The sequence below is a fragment of the Fringilla coelebs genome, assembly GCF_963513975.1.
Source record: "Fringilla coelebs genome assembly, chromosome: 1".
Classification (NCBI taxonomy): Eukaryota; Metazoa; Chordata; class Aves; order Passeriformes; family Fringillidae; genus Fringilla; species Fringilla coelebs.
In genome coordinates, this window is record NC_140028.1 from 148,954,367 (window position 1) to 148,970,789 (window position 16,423).

Consider the following 16,423-nt stretch of genomic DNA (forward strand, 5'->3'; position numbering starts at 1 on the left):
AGGTGAAGGCACAGCCCGTTTTTGTGTTGGAAAACAGAGTGACCACGGAGCTCTTTCCCGGTTCTGCCTCTCTCCTGGGCAAGGGGAGAGAGGACAGAGCCTCAGGTACTCTCTGGGAGCTCAGCCTGGAGCCCTCCCTATTCAGCAGAGCTGAATAAGTTTTATAATCTGAACTGAAGGATGTTTCTGTTTGATATTCTTTTATAACTCCTATTACCAATAAAAACTGAGAGCCCGTGTCTGAAAACATTTTTGTGTTGGAAAACCAAGTGACCACAGAATCCTTTCCCAGTTCTGCCTTTCTCCTGGGCAAGGGGAGAGAGGACAGAGCCTCGGGTACTCCCTGGGAGCTCAGCCCGGAGCCCTCCTTATTCAGCAGAGAAATTTATGGGTTTTATAATCTGAACTGAAGGATGTTTCTGTTTGATATTCTTTTATAACTCCCCTTATCAAGGAAAACTGAGTACCCGTGCAATTAATGCCTTCAGCTTGTTCTACCATTGCACATTTTGATATTAAGACTTAGAGCAGATTCTTCTCATAGACCACATTTGAAATGCAATGCACACTGCTGTTTATTTGCCTGGAGATGCTACCCCTTCTTTCCTGTTGCTGTTCTCACAGCTCATGACAGAGCAGCACAAACTGCCTGGGAATTCCTGCTGACTTGCAAAACAGACATAACTCCAAATGAAGCTGAGCCAGTGTCTGCATGCTGGGATTCATCTTATTACAGAAAACCCCAGCAGCCTAGAAAAAGGAGGCAAGCAGGCTGAGAAGAAGGTGTGCTCGGTGTTATTTGAGTTGTGCCAGTTATTTTTTCTGCACCCACTGTGTTAAATCCCATTGTGGACACCTGGGAAAGGTAATAAAAGCTCATTTTATAAGCTGGATTTGACACTAAATTCTGTTTATTTGCTTTGTGCAGTGATACCACAGCGAAACACAGCAGAAGGAGTTGAATAAAACACAGCTCTGTTCCTCAGGCACAGATAATTAATTTGTGGAAAAATCACTCAATTTAATACATTGCTATTGAAGATGATCAAAGTCCCATTGTCCCACGGACAATCATTATTTGGAAAGGCTCCAGTAAAGTAGCAGAATGCACAGATGAGTGTTTTTACCCTCCTGTCTCCCAGGGAAAAGGAGAATAGTGGGCTGATGAAGGGCTCTTCTGCCTGGGGAAGTTGTTGCAACAGAAGCTGAGCCTGTGAGCATCAAAATCCATATTTACACTGCCAGCTCCCTGCAAGGACTCCAGTATCCTGCCCTAAGCATGTGTTGATGGGCATGTAACTCAGGCTTTCAGCACTCTGAAGGTACCCTAGAGGCATGTGTGTGGGGCATGTGAGCAGGAGACACATCCTGTGCTGCCTTCCCATCCCAGGAGACACATCCTGTGCTGCTATCCCAGCCTGCCTTCCCATCCTGGCACACCCGGGATGTGCAGCTGGTTATTGTGGGGCTCTGGAGCTGCTGTTGCCTCCCCACTGACAGAGATGTTTGCAGGAGGCACACTCAGACCCAGGATGTGGGAAATGCTTCTGGTCTCCACCATCTGGTGGTTTGGGTTCAATGGGACCTGGGTTGCTGCTCTATGCAGATGAAGAGATTTGGAAGGGATTTTAGGAGGGGAGTGTAACACGTCATCCTCCTGCCAAAATCTGAGACCACGAGGCAGTTTGCACAGAGCAGAGCTGGTTCTCTGCAGTCCTTCACAGCCAGCTCAGGTTCAGCTGGCTGCAGCTCTGGACCAAATTTGGGTGGGGCTGAGGTGTCCTTATGGGGACATGGGATGGGCTGCAAAGCCTCTGTGCTTACGTGACACACCACATGGAGCATCCTCATGGCCCACATCACCTGCTAAAAATGAGACCCTCCAGCTGGTCACATCCCACACCCCCAAGGGCTCCCATTAATCATTCAAATGTGGGCCTTGATTGAGTTTTCCAGGAATGTACTGGTCATTTTGCCTTGCCTGGGCATGACTCAGTTGATTGGAAGATAAACACTTTTAATGAATTACTAAGGTAATGGCTTCTCTGAACTTCTGATTTACTAAACAGGCAGTGTTGTCACAACAGCCACTGAAATTCAGATCCATGATTAGATGGTGAGCACACATGCACAACCACTTCAACAGTGGACAGGTAGCTAGGAACCAAAGCAGACCTAAATAAAAAGGGTTGAAGCAGCTGCCCAACAGAGAGCAGTGTTTGCTGTCTTACTTACGTGCAAAATGATGTAACAGTCTCCTTCAAAAAATGTCCCATAAGCTTTTTCAGGTACAGGAACCATCTTCATGTTCTGTGAGGAAATCAGAGGTGAGGTCATTGCTAAAAGTGAAGAGCCAGAAGTTGGTGTGTATGAAACAGGACAGGCTGGGCTGCACAAAGCACTGAGGTGACAATCAGGGTTTGGAGAAGGAAGAATCAGGCCTGAGTTTGTGAGCTGGGAAAAGCCACTTCTGGAGGAAATATTTAAAATACTAAGGAGTGAGAATGGAAAATTATGATTTTGCTTGGAGAGACTCACAAATATGTTTTAGTGTCCTTGCCCTTGTGCAATCCTGTAGGTCTACACCTGGGGCTCAGACCCAGTGCTCCAGAGCTTGCATTTGGAGGGAATTTCCCTACCTTTTTTTTTTTTAATTTACAAACTTTATTTATTTCAATTTCCCTACAAATTTTTTATTTGTAGGGAATCCCCCAGGAGAGTGAGCACATCTCATCTTAGGTTTAGTTTTGAGCACAGCTCTTTGCTCAGTGCCCCTGAGTTGAAGGACAATTTACAGCACTTTGTGAGGATAACCCCTCTGCTAGGGGCTCAGGGCAACCAGCTGAGAAAAGACAGAGCTGAGGACACTGATGGTCCCTCACCCCTCCAGACCCTAATTGCAGATTTCCTCTGGCACAAGTGCATCATTAACCAGCCATGCCTGCCCAGCACAGGTGCCTGGCTGTGCCACCCACCAGTCCCCACGCAGCTCCTGGGCTGGAGCTGGCTCTGAGGTTCCCTGAAATTAGAGCCAGGCATTCTTCTGCTGGCCTGACTTGTCTCCCAGCATACCAGCTTGACCCCTGTGAACCCACACAGCTCTAATTACAGATCCTCTGGAAGCAGCTCAGTGCAGGGCTTTGCAGAGAAATGGAAAGAGGAAGGCCCTGTGATATTTGGAACATGGTTGTGACCTGCTGAATATCACTTGGAGATGTTGGAGCCTCTTCCCACTGCTCCCCTGAGGGGATTCTGCACCTCAGTCCAAACCCACTCTCATTGCAGGGGAATGCTCTTGGTGAATTGGGGCAGAAAAGGCAGAATTGAGCACAGCTCGGGTCCAATCCAAAATCAGATACCTCCAATCCAAAATCAGATACCTCCACCAGCAAACAGGAACCTCACAAGCTGCAGGGTCTCTCCTTGCAGTGACACAGAGTAGGAAAGGCAAGGCAGAAGTACAAATAGACTCCATGGAATGCCTTTGCTGCAAACATTGGTGTCTTCCCCGTGGCAGCTGCTGGTGGGGACTAAGACTACCTATGAATAACCCATCTTGGTGAAACAGGGAATTTCTGGCGTGTTCAAGCAGCCTTGCATTGATTCCAAAAAGGGGTGAGAAAAGCCTCCAGTGCTGGAGGAATTGCTTCAGTCCCACCACATTCCTCTTCCCTTTGTAAACATTATCATCTCCGTTTTACAGAGCAGGAAACCACAACAATAACATGCTGAGCATTTCACGGGGAAATACTCAGTCAGTTTCCCACTCTATCTTATCTTTAGGGCCCTCTTTTCCCACAAAGATTACTGCAAGAATTAATCTTCCCTGAAACATAAACACACAGATGTGCAGAGGCATGTGTGACATGACTGTGACACAGGACATGTGCCATCCCTCTTGTCCTACCTCTATGCCCCATATCTGCAGCCCCAGCTTCCTCTCGATGCTTGGGAGGTTGGTGTCACCGTCTGTCATCCTGCAGGCTGAGCTAGAAGGCAAAGGAAGAACAGAACTCAAAATAATGATATTATTAGATGCAACAGTGAGTGTGCTGGTCAGCTGGGTTCCTCCTGCCATCAGAGCAGGTTTAACACAGAAAATCCACATTTTGAAGAGACTCTGTCTCTGCTATTAACAGTCAGGTGGGAGGAACCCCCATTCCCAGGCTATCCATGCTCGTGAAGGGCCAAGCAAAGTGCAGGATCCCAGCCCAGCAAACACTGACAGGACACTGCTGTTTGGGTGGGGGGTTATTCTCCTTGGATTTGAACAGATGGAAAGGATCCATTGGGGATTATTTTCCCTGGATTTGAACAGGTAGAAAGGATCCATTGGGGATTATTCTCCCAGGATTTGAACAGGTGGAAAGGATCCATTGAGGATTATTCTCCCTGGTTTTGAACAGATGGAAAGGATCCATTGGGGATTATTTTCCCTGGATTTGAACAGGTAGAAAGGATCCACAGGGGATTATTTTTCCTGGATTTGAACAGGTGGAAAGGATCCACAGGGGATTATTCTCCCTGGATTTAAACAGGTGGAAAGGATCCACTGGGGATTATTTTCCCTGGATTTGACCAGGTGGAAAGGATCCATTGAGGATTATTCTCCCTGGTTTTGAACAGATGGAAAGGATCCATTGGGGATTATTTTCCCTGGATTTGACCAGGTGGAAAGGATCCACAGGGGATTATTTTTCCTGGATTTGAACAGATGGAAAGGATCCACTGGGGATTATTTTCCCTGGATTTGAACAGGTGGAAAAGATCCATTGGAGATTATTCTCCCTGGTTTTGAACAGATGGAAAGGATCCACAGGGGATTATTCTCCCTGGATTTGAACAGGTGGAAAGGATCCATTAGGGATTATTTTCCCTGGATTTGACCAGGTGGAAAGGATCCATTGAGGATTATTTTCCCTGGATTTGACCAGGGGGAAAGGATCCAGTGGGCTGTTGGAGCTGACACCAGTACTGGTTTGTTCCCACCAAGGCACGAGGGGTGGAGGAGACACAAGAGGACCTCTGGATGTCCTGTGCCCCCTGGGCCAGGCACTGCAGGCCAGGCCAGGTCAGGTCAGGTCTCCTGGCCTTGGGGCACTGGGAGCCCAAGGAATGAAGCCCTTCTACCTCAGGCCAACATTCAGGTGTAAATTCAGACAGTATCTCAGGGCTCCCAGCTCCATGCAGGCACAGCAGCACACAGAGTGAGCCAATCAATAACCAGAATGTCTATTTGACACAAATCCCAGCATCTCCCCAAGCTCTGCTGCCTCCATGGGGAAGAAGAAGGTTTCAGGTTGCCCACACAATGGTGTCTGAGAATATTTGAGATGGTTTTTGTGTCTTCTTCCCTCTGATGGGTGGAGGTCTCCCTTACCCACCAGTTGTGGGGAAAAAAAAAGGACTATCCTGAGCTATGCTCCCTGTTCCTACTGCTGAGGTTTTTGCCCAAGAAACAACTTCTGAACCCAGCCTGTTTACAGGGCAACTTGCAGAAACAAATGAAATCCCAAAGCAATGTCCATAAAAGCGTGGAGTTGGATCCTTTGGAGCCGGCTCTGCTGCAGCAGCCCTGGGACAGGCTGTGTTTGTGCAGGGGCACAACCCACACCAGCCTTTTTGTGAGCCAGTGCTGCTCACAAACCCCAGCCCCCAGAGGAAACACAGCTCACTGTTCTGCTGAAGGAGGGAAGAGCAGAGCTGTGATCCCTGCCAGAAGGCGTTTATTGCTCGTGTAAGAGCAACAAGTGCTGGTCACCCTGAAGAGGTTGAACACCAAATAAGAGCACAAAAAATGCTGCCACAGGCAGGAACATTGGTCCATCCAGACCTCCCAGACCCCATCTCCTTGCTCAGGCAGTAGGGAGGTGCAGGTGTTGCCTGCAGTGTTTTGAGCACAGCCCCAGCACCTCTCTGCCACCCGAGCAGGCACAGCCTGGCAGTGCTCAGCAGCAGGAGTCAGAAGGGCTCCCTCCTTCCTGAACACAGAAGGACTGCTGGAGACTGAGTTCATGAGGCCCCAGGAACACACTCAGCAACCTTCAGCTCCCTCTCTGGTCCTCCAGAGAGCTTCCAGGCAGGAAAACAAACAGCAAGGACAAAAAAAGACATTTTTCCCTTCAATTCCCAGAAAGGTGATTGACACCCACGCAGATTAAAAGCCAGATCCAGGAAGATATTTCAGTGTCCAGAGAGGAGACAGACTGTTCTAAATGGTGTCCTGACTCACCTACAGCCCTGGAGTACAGGGCTATCAGGAGCTAAATGCAAAAACATGGTCTTAGTTCAGATCTTTAGCCCAAAACCTCTCTTTTAATATCACACTCAAAAGGTCCCTATCAAAGAAAAACCTAACTGAAGCCTCCTTCCCTCAGCTATCTTTTTAATTTATTTAGGGGTTTTTCCTTCCAGCATCAAAACAGGAAGAACCTGAAAACAGAGCCAGTAAAGACATTTATATCTGAGGGCAGAGAAGCTTTTTAGCACTGCTGACACTTCTCCCTGTGGAAGGCAGCAGGCACATTGCTCTCCTGCTCACAGCTCAGGAAACCAGCTGTGAGACACAGCTGGATCCCTGCTTCTCTCAGCATCCCAGCCTCTCCTGGAAAAATTAACCCAAAGGAGGCTGAGATTCCTCTGGTCCCAGGCAGTGATGTTGGACAGAGCCCCCTGAGAGCCAGCAGGGCTCCACAGATCCCAAACCTGGAAATGGAGATCTTGGCTCTCCTTCACTCCTGGGGATCCTTTCTCCATCTGAAACCTCACAATTGGTGCTGACTCCCCACTTTTCTGAGAAATGCTGTCCCTCCCTTCCTCCCAAGTGCTTTAGCTGGGGGAGTATGAATCACAGACAAGGTTGGCTGCTTCTTTGGACTTTCCACCTTCTTTCAGCCAAGTTAGAAATAATAGGAATATGACTTACATAATCAAACAGCTCATTTCATTAATGATTTAATGTGGGGCTTTAATCAGATGATCCCATAATTCAATTCCTGTCCAGACATGAAATCTGGTATTTATGGAGTGAAATCTTCCCATCTGTGCTGAAATTATGAAGGGCAGAAACTTGTAGAATTTAAAAAGAAGGAAAAAAGGGATGTTAAAGAGTCTTGGGGCATTCACTGTGGGGTTTCAACAGCAGTGTCTGGGGCAGCCCTTATCTCAGTCAAACCAGTTCTGCTCAGCATTAGGGGAAATGCAAATTGGCAAGAAGTGTGAGTCAACCACCTCAGGGGCAGGAATTCACCAGGGAAAATCACTGGTTATGGGGATGGGTTTGCTTTACCTGTGAAGGGGGAGGGAAGCAGCTCTAGCTCATCTCTCTGCCCCCACATTAATAACATGCAACTACTCCATTTCCACCTCCAGGGCCAGCCTCTCCCCTTGCCACCATTTCCAGGGAAATCTTCCTTTCTGCATGGGAAGAGGAGAGAAGTTCACTCCTTGAATGTGGGCTGGGAGGTGGCCACAGCACAGCAAAGGCAGCTTCTGGCTGGGAGCTGCTCTGCTGGGTCATCACCACTTGGTTAAGGTGCTATAAATGAAATTGCAAAGATCAAATGCTGCTCTTGACCGAGGGCAGAGAGCCTGGAAACCTGGAAAGTTGGTGGCTGCCCCTTGACTGGATGTTACAGCCAGGGACACCTGGAGCCCTCAGAGCTAAAATCAAAGCTTTTCCTGGCACAATCCAGGCAGCAAAGCCGGTGGGTGAAGGCAGATGGGGCTCCCTTACACCCCCACTGCCCTTTGAGCACTGCCAAAACCACAGCAACACTCCTGCTTGCTGAACCCAGCCCTCATCCCCCCTGCACCCAGCACAGCACCAGGAAAAGCTGCACCTCCAGCACTACATGGCTCATGGAGTGCCAAGGTCACTCCCAAGGCTGGTTAATGATTAATGGCTGGGGTGGCAGTGCCAGCCATCCCCGGGTCAGCTCGGTCCACCCTGGGAACCCAGACCCTGCAGGACATTTCTTGGGCTATTTGGGTGGGGAGGGAAAAGCCAGGACTCAGAAAGGGGACAGGGGAGCATTTCCAGCTCCTGGAGCACATTCTGAATTCAGGCTGGTTTGGCTGGCCTGGGTTTTGGCTGCAGTCACAGTAATAAAACAGGCCCAGTGAAATGACTAATGCTCTGTACAGCTTTGGGAAAATAGGAAGCAGCTGTGGCTCCAGCCTTTCCAGCCTGAAAGGCCTAATTATTGGGAATACTTGGACTGGCATTAGATGAGGTAAAGCAGGGGCTGTTGAATTGCTTTCATAGTCTCCCCTATAGTTGGGCATCTGGGCCCAAGTAGGTGCTCTTTTATGTTTGCAGAGAGGACAGTGGTTAACTCTTGTTCTGCCCAGAGGAGTGAAATTCAGCACTGGAGTTCCCTCCTTTGGCTCATCAGCTACAGCTCAGGAACAGTGACTGCCCAGAAGTCCAGCACTCAGCCTGGGTAAGCTGTCTTTTATTTCTCTGTTCCAAGAGAAGAAAAACCAGCTTTTATACCACAGGAAGATCATGGCTAGGGAGGCCAGCGATGGGGCTTGTCTGCTCTCTCATGCTGCCACACACTCAGAGCTCCAAGACCTTCCTGCAGCCTGAGCTGGATGTGCTGGAGCCTGGTGGGGAGGGCAAGGACCAGGATGTGCACAGTGGGGATGGGAAAAGAGCAAAAAGCACAGCTCAGCTCATCCTCCTGCTCCAAGTCCTGTGAGGTCCAGGTGCAGGAGCTCAGTGTGGCCCTCAAGCCAAGGACAGGGCTCTGCCCAGACACGCCTGGGTGACCACAGAGAGCCTCCAGCCTCCTTGGAAAGAGCTGGTGCCTGGCAGCTGAAATTACGTAAAGCAGGCCCTGAAATAAGATGCTATTTCTGATCATGGTGGGCAATTAAACATTGGAACAGCTTATTAGGGAAGCTGGCAGGCTTGGCTTTACTTAATGTCTTTGAAATGGGATGGGGGAGTGGCTGGGCTCAGCTCCTCAGGCTCTGTGGCCAGGAGCTGCTGCTCAGGGGCTGCACTTCCAGCAGGCTGCTCCTCCCCATGGCTTTGGCAAGCAGGGAAACACTGACCCTGCCGCTTCAGCCACCTCCACTGGTCAGAAGAGACCCCCTGTCCACCCTACAGATCATCAGGATGGATCTGGAAATGCTTTGAAGGGTTTTTTTCAGACTTAAGTAGTGCTGGATTGAAACCTGAGCTGGGGCTGGATGAACTGAGGTTGTGCTCCTCTGCTCAGGGTCAGGGGCTCTGGAGCAAGGGGGGATTTCACTGGTTTAAGTGGGGCAGGTTTTCCCCTTTTTCCATGAGTGGCTGCCAGGGATCAGCCCACCAGGAGCTGCCTGACCCCAGAGCAGAGTGGTGCTTTCTGTTCTGGGATGCTGAGGTGAATGTGAGTGAGGATCTAAGGGCATGGGATGGAGATGGTTTCATGGTAATGATGGCCTCTCCAACTGTGAGTGCTCTACAGCCCAGGAGAGGTTTCAATTCAAGGGATGCAGAAACCTGGATTGAAGGAATGCCTCAGGCTCTGAAAGAGCAATGACCATTTTGCCCTGTCTGAAAAGAAGCTGACCAGTGTTTCAGGGACCCAGTTGCTCTGTCCCTCGAACCCTGGAAATTTACCCCATCTCCAACCACCAACCCAGGCCCTACAAGAAACAAACCTCTGGCTTAGTGTGACTTCTTACAACCTGTGCCTTCACCTCCTGGCCATTTCTGGCATCTCAGACTCAGCAGCAGACACTTGGTCATTCCCAAAAAACCACTGAGGCTGTGAGCTTTACCTTTCAGCTCCTCCTGAGGATGGACTTTGCACTAATCCTCCAGCCCCTCCATTGTTCCTAACATAAAAGCAAAGAGCACAAGGAAATACCAGCTGGCTGGGAAATAACCACCTTCCCAGCTGCATTACCCTCAGTGTGGATCTCACCTCCCTCTCTTCCTCCTGATTTACAGGGGAAGGCATCTCATGATTTATCTCCTCTGACTTTCACCAGTCCCTGCAGCTGCATTTCCACCTGCCATGAATTCTAGCTCAACACCTGACTCCATCCAGGGAATATTGCTCATCTCTCCACACCTCTCTTCATGATCCCCCTTGTCCCCCTCTGTTATCTCACTGCTGCTGGAGTTCCAGCAGCCTGATCTTTAAGCAGATGGTCTTGGGAAACCGATTGGTAAGAGCAGATTGTTTTTCCCCCAAAACTGCTGCTATTTCTGTGTCTTCCCTCTAAAATTTTACCAGCTGACTGCTCGTCCTGGGAACGACAGAGCTGCATTGTCCCAGCAAACTTCTCACCATGTGGGAACAATGCACTGACAATTAAATCAGAACTTTGACTTCAGCCCCAGCTCCCAAGTCATGTGGGCTGAGTTTCCACATTCATCAGGCTGGCTGTGGAGCCCAGGGCTCAGCAGGAGCTGCCTCTGCACAAGGCAGAGCACCTGGCTGCAGGTGGGGCTGGCAGGTTCCCTGGCGTCCTACACAGGTCAGAGCACCCAGGCAGCTCCTGGCTGAATTCCTTCCCAGCAAGTCCTTCTTCCCCAGGATGTCTCTGGAGGCTCTTCCAGGCAGGCAGGATCTCTGCAGGCTGAGGGCAGCCCTAAAAGACTCAAAGCTTTCCCAAGCAGCAGCAGAGGTTGAGCTGCCTGAGATCAGCCCCTGTGGCTGATAACTCCTGCTGTGCAAACCTGTCGCTCTGATTTTTTAGGATTTTCTAAGCCTTCTGATGTTTACATTTTTGTAAATGTAAATTTCTCACATACTCTCTGTAAATAACTCATTGTTTTGCATTCTTTTATGGAGGAGAAGAAATTTGATGGGCTGTTGGTTTGTCCAGTGTCATTGGAGAGGTGGCACTGTCACCCTCCAATCCACTGTCACTTTGGGAAATCTATAAATGTTGGAGTCGGAAATTAAACTTCTCTTTCTTCACCTTGAGAGCAGCGGTGTGTGCTCGTGTTGTTTCGTGTCCTACAGCAACACAAACCCACCTCTCTGAAGATCCATGAGAAAAAAAAAAACCAGTCACAAGGAGCTGTTACAAACCTCCTGCATACAATCCCACTGCACCAGCATTGTGCTGGTGTGCTGCCAGGTGCATTTCTGCCAAATAATAAATTCCAGCTCGGTGCACACCTCCTTCAGAGGGATCCATTGCACCTCCAGCCCCTCTCTGTGGGATTTCTGAGTCAGCAGCAGCACGGAGCCATCCCGAGGGAAAGGTGAGCAGGCAGCCTGCCAATCCATCAGGAACAAATCTCCCCTTTCTTTCAGCTCTTTCTCCTCTGGAGAAAGGGAGAGATTCCTGGCTCAGGGCCAGCCCTGCATCCCAAGCAGGGCTTCGTGCAGGAGATGCACACAGAGGGAAAGCAAAGCCATTTTAACTCCTCTTCCTGGCTTCCAGGAAAGTGCTTCACGTTCTAACTAACTCCCAATTACTCACTGCCTCCACAAAAATGGTACCACCCTCTCCCACATCAGCATTTTAACAGAGCATTATTTAACCCCGTGGCTGCAGGTTAAACAAAACCAGAGCTGAGACATCAGGGAGGAGAGAAAGTGTGTTTGTTCACAGGGGAGCACCTGCTCTTCAAAAGCTTAAAGGAAGGAGAAAACCTCAAAAAAATTACATTTTCCCAGCTGAAACTGAGGAAAAGGCCAGAGAGCCTGGAGGAAGGGGAGGAGAGGGGATTAGAGACTGGGATTTATCCACCTTCTCTTGGGCTTTCAGCTGCACAAGAAGTCTGAGGAGGGCTTCCCTGGGTGGTTCCCCTCATCCTGGTGCTTGCTCCAGGGCAGATCCAGTGAATCCTGGACGGGAGGGACTTGGTGTTCCCTTGGTCTGACAGGAAAACCCCTGGGCAGAGAGCCCAGCTTGCCACACTTCCCTCCTGCTCTCCCAGTTTAGGGCTCAGTCCCATCCACTGTGCCCCATCATTCTGCCAGCATGAACTGAGACAAATGCCATAAATAAAACCTCCTTTAAACCCAGCTGCCCGTGCCCACCAGGCCCATCCTTCTCAAAAAACAAGTCCAGGAGTTGGGATTTTTGCTGCTGCATGTAACAGTTTTATATTTATTGTAAGAATTCACACATGTGTAGGTGAGCAAGACCAAGAGCAGCTTTTCCCTGGTGCACAGTTTAATGAGTGCAGTTGAATCAGCCCTTGCCCACAGGACCTTTTTTTGGTGGTGATGGAGCAGGGGAGATGCTCTGCCTCCACTCAGACCAGCTGCAGAACTGGTTCCAGAGCACTGGCTTCCCAGTGGAAAGTGGCAACATTAATATTAACTACCAAAAAGCAGGGACTGTTACAGTTTTGTCCCAGTTCAGATTGGCAAGCATGACATAAAGCTTGGGAAGAGAAACCCAGGACAAAAAACAAAAAACAAAACCAAAACCCCAGGCAGGTTTCAATTTTGGATTGCAAATGAAAAGCCCTGGACCTAAGCAGGTGCTCTGTGGGTGACTCTGCACTTCCACCTCTGGAAGATGGAAAAGGTTTATTCAGGGGGCAGTTTTGTTTCTCAGGCAGCAAAGGGAAGCTCATCCTGACATAACTCTAATGAAAGGCAGCTGACCTGTGTCAGGACAAAAGGGGACCAGCTAATCCAGGCCAAGCTTCCACTGGGATGGGTGCTGAGCTGCCTTTTCTGAGCTTCAAGGTCTCAGAAGCAGAGGCAGCCCTGCCCAGGATCTCCTCTCAGCACTCACCTTCCTGGCACAGCCACCCTCAGCAGGGTCACCTGCAGGTTTGTGTCCACCCACACCCGAGGTGTGCCTGTCCCTGTGTCACCCAGCCCTTCCAGCCCCAGCTCTGAGGCTGCTCTTGGCTCTCCTGGCACCTTGGAGGGGCCACTCAGCTCCTCTGGGCAGAAATGAAAGCAAGGAGAGCAGCAGGTGAGTAAAACATCCCTGAAAGTTCTGCTTTAGGCACTCACTCATCCTGGACAGCCTCTCTCACCTGGAGCTGCAGGGGCAGTTTTGTGTGAGCAGCAGGAAGGGAACCAGGCATCTGACAGACTGGGATGGGTGGGATAGCAACAAAGGACAGTCATTCAGGCTCTGCACACTGCCAAGGGAAAGATGGGTACCCAACAACCTCTCTAACCCAAAAAAGAACAGGATTTCCAGCCCTGCCTGTTTCCTACCCTGTGCAGCTGTTTTTGCTAGAGCAGTTTTAAATAAAGGGCCAGGCACAATCCTCTCCTTTCATCCCAGGGCATGGCAACAGGACATTTTTAGGTAGAAGAGGTCAACAGCTGTGAATAGCTCCTTCCACAGGAACTGCCCAGGATGGAGCCCAACCGTGCAATTTAACGTCCCCCACGTGTCACAGCCCTGACATGGCTCTAAGGTAATAACAAGTTCCACTGTCACCGTACCCAGCTCTGCCTCAGATAAGCCTGAAGAGGCTCAGATAAAGACAGATAACAAAAAGAGGGTTTCTGTTACCAGCAGAGATCCTTGGAAATCAAGGCAACTGAATTAGATGCACATCTCCTGATGGCTGGACTTTTCAGAGTGAAAGATGCCAAAGACTTTAAATGATAATATTCACCCCCTTCTGCATCCCCTTCACACCCAGAATGGGTGGAAATACAGCAAAGATGTTTAATCATCCAGGATGAACCATCATTAGGGCCACTTCCAGGGTTGTACTGTATGGAGAGCTCATGAGAGGAGAGGTTTTAATGAGTTGTGGGAGAGGGTCTCCCTTTGTGACTGAAGGATCTGCTCCTCTGAGGGGACAACAGAGGCTGAAGGATGTATGTGAATAAACACAGAGATATTTTGGGTGTGGTGTGGCTACCCTGGGGTCCTTCCTCAGGCAGATGGACATTTCACACTGGGAAAGCCCAGCCTGTGCCTTGTGTCAGCCCAGTGAGACCCTCAGAGGGCTGACACAAAAATGTCCTGAAGGAGGGACCTCGAGGAGGGTCAGTGGTGGCACAAGTGCTCCCCAGGGGTGACAAAAACGCAGCTGGGGCAGGAAACACCAAGGCAGCACCAAGGCTTTGGCAGTGCCCTGAGCTCTCTTCCCTGCACTGAGCATTTCAGGGCTCTCTCCCAAGTGGGTCAGCACATAGCTGACTCTGCTGGAACTGAGGGAAGGCTTTTGGTCCAGCAGGATGTGCCCAGCACACAGCTGAGCCCCAGCACGTTTCCAAGCATGGGACAGGTGTCCAAGCTCCATGCCAGCCTGCTCCTCAGCTGGGGATGGATGGATCACCACGGGATGGGTGCTCCATAACAGAAAAGATAACAACTTCCATGCTCAGAGTGCAGACAAACTTGCACAGCTCCATGGAAAAGGCCAGGAAGACACTGTGAACACCTTCAGCATCCCTGGCCAAGCAAGAGCAGGGATTTATTGACTCAGCCTAAGCAGGAGCCCCAGGATACAGGAGGAGGCGGGAGATCAGGGTGACCCTGCTCACAGCCATGGCACAAAACCTTTGCTCCCAGCTGGGAGACCTTGGCAAGTGCTGCCTCAAAGTCGTGCCTGGCAAAAAACATCATGAGACCTGTGTGTCTGCCGGTGAGAAGGGCGCTGGAGGAGGATAAAGGCATCCTGTTTGTGCAGGGAGGAGGAGGGGAGGCTCACCTGGCTCTGCCAGGAGGAAGGTGAGGCAAGATGGTTTTTTCTGATCTGCCCGTCCTTGCATTGCCTTCCACCTGGCATCCCGGGGGAGCGCTAAAACCCCGCGGAAGAGGAAAGCCAGTGCCCTCCGATTGTCTAATCTCTGCTTCGCAGCTCTAATCAGCCCATTGAGCTGCGGTGTGTAAAAAGCACCTGGATGATTCACCATCTAAGCGCTGCTCTGGCGGGGCCGGTTTGCTTCAGCTGCTGTAACACTTGTTTACATCTGCGTTAGGGCAGCCTTGAATAAGCGTGAACCTCCCACAGATGTTAATTCATATCAGCTCTGCTTTGTGTTAAATATTTATGTTCCTAATAGGCACGCCTAAGAAAAATACTGGCAAGCGAGCCTGCAGCTCAACTCCATTACAACTCAATTTTATCTCAGTGCAACTCACGTCTCGAAGGAGCAGGATGAGAAAACATTCTATTTGCAGAGCACAGCAGCCTGGCCATTAGCAATCTGTCGATCGGCTGGCAGTAAAACCCATCGATGAGAACTTCCAAAGACTTTCTGCGGCTGCCTGGACCCATCACTGCACCCCAAAGGCAGGCGAGCTTTGGGAAATCCCCACGGCAGCAAAAACATGGAACAATCCAGGCCCAGACAAAACGCCGGTAATTGGTTGTGCGGGAAATCAAAGCCAGGCTGCGCAGAGCTGAAGGGAAAGTTGTGTCCTCGGAGCTGACAGGGAGCCCGGACGGGTTCTTGGCAAGCTCAGAGCTGCTTGTTCCAGCCCCGAGCGATGTAAATCAGGGTGGGCTCCTTCCAGCAGACACATCCTGCTTTGGAACGGGCAGGATTTTTTTTTTTTAAATTTTTTTTTTTAAGTACGAAGCACATTAAATTTTTGTTTCTTGCTATCCCACATAACAAAGTCATCGAACAGTTCAGGGGGGCAGGACCTCGCTTACCTTGCTGCACAGTGCGCGCTGTCCTCGCAGGTGTCCCCTCTCCAGCAAGCCCTGCGCCTCCTCCTCCTCCTCCTCTCCGAGCTTCAGGGCACTTTTGTTCGCTGCTCGGCTACCTTGTCAGCCGGGGAACAGCACTGTTCGGTAATTCAATCCTCTACTTAACCGCAGAGACACTCCTACCCGGAGATCACACCCCTTCCCGGGCGCACGGGGGGACAAAGAGGGAGCCGGAACGGGAGAGTTTCAACCAACTCTGTTTGCATCCAATATCCCCCGCTCTGAATTGGCTGAATGGTCATTGAGTGCTGCTTTCATTAAAAACCTGTTTTGCCCAGGTTAGGAGGGATTTTTTTTCCCCTTTTTCTCAAAGCAAGGTGCGGTGCCGCTTCATGTTAACCCTTGGGGCCAAAGCGTGCCGGCTCCAGTCGCTGGCTCTGACTGTCCCGAATTTTGGCAAAGCTGTTCCAAGGGGAAAAGCGCTCGGGGAAGATCCCGGCTCTTCTTCTCCCTGCAAGGCCGAGCTGGGTGTCCCTGTGCTCCCAAGGAGCCCGGGGTGAGGATTGCCCCCAGGTTTAGGGATGTAACAGAGCGTTGGAGTGTTTAACTGGGCTGCCCTGCCAGGAGAGGAGTAATGATAAACCAGGCAGCCCCAGCAGGGTTTGCTGAGCCACCTTCGGCAGCAGGGAGCTCTGTGTGTGGACACTTGTAGCTCATTGCTGAGAAAAAAATTACCTGTGAAGGATGGCTGTAATATCACAGCCACTGAGGGCTGGCTGCTTCACTGGCTGGCATGGCCTGAGGAAAAACCATCTCCTGGCATTCCCAGCTCTTCCTGCCGGCCCTGTGCTTGGTGCTGCTGCTGCTGAT

At 50.4% G+C, this 16,423-nt stretch overlaps 1 protein-coding gene across 1 annotated transcript in view; it reads right to left on the minus strand.

Annotated features, from left to right (window-relative positions):
- Window positions 1–15,680, minus strand: part of VILL (villin like) — a 35,752-nt gene extending 20,072 nt beyond the window's left edge. Inside the window, exons 1-3 of the mRNA XM_084220639.1 lie at window positions 15,557–15,680; window positions 3,908–3,989; window positions 2,236–2,310 (exon numbers count right to left, since the gene is read on the minus strand). Coding sequence (XP_084076765.1) covers window positions 2,236–2,310; window positions 3,908–3,976 — 144 coding nt within the window. The 5' untranslated portion in view covers window positions 3,977–3,989; window positions 15,557–15,680. The remainder of the gene's footprint in view (window positions 1–2,235; window positions 2,311–3,907; window positions 3,990–15,556) is intronic.
- Window positions 15,681–16,423: the final 743 nt, after the last annotated feature.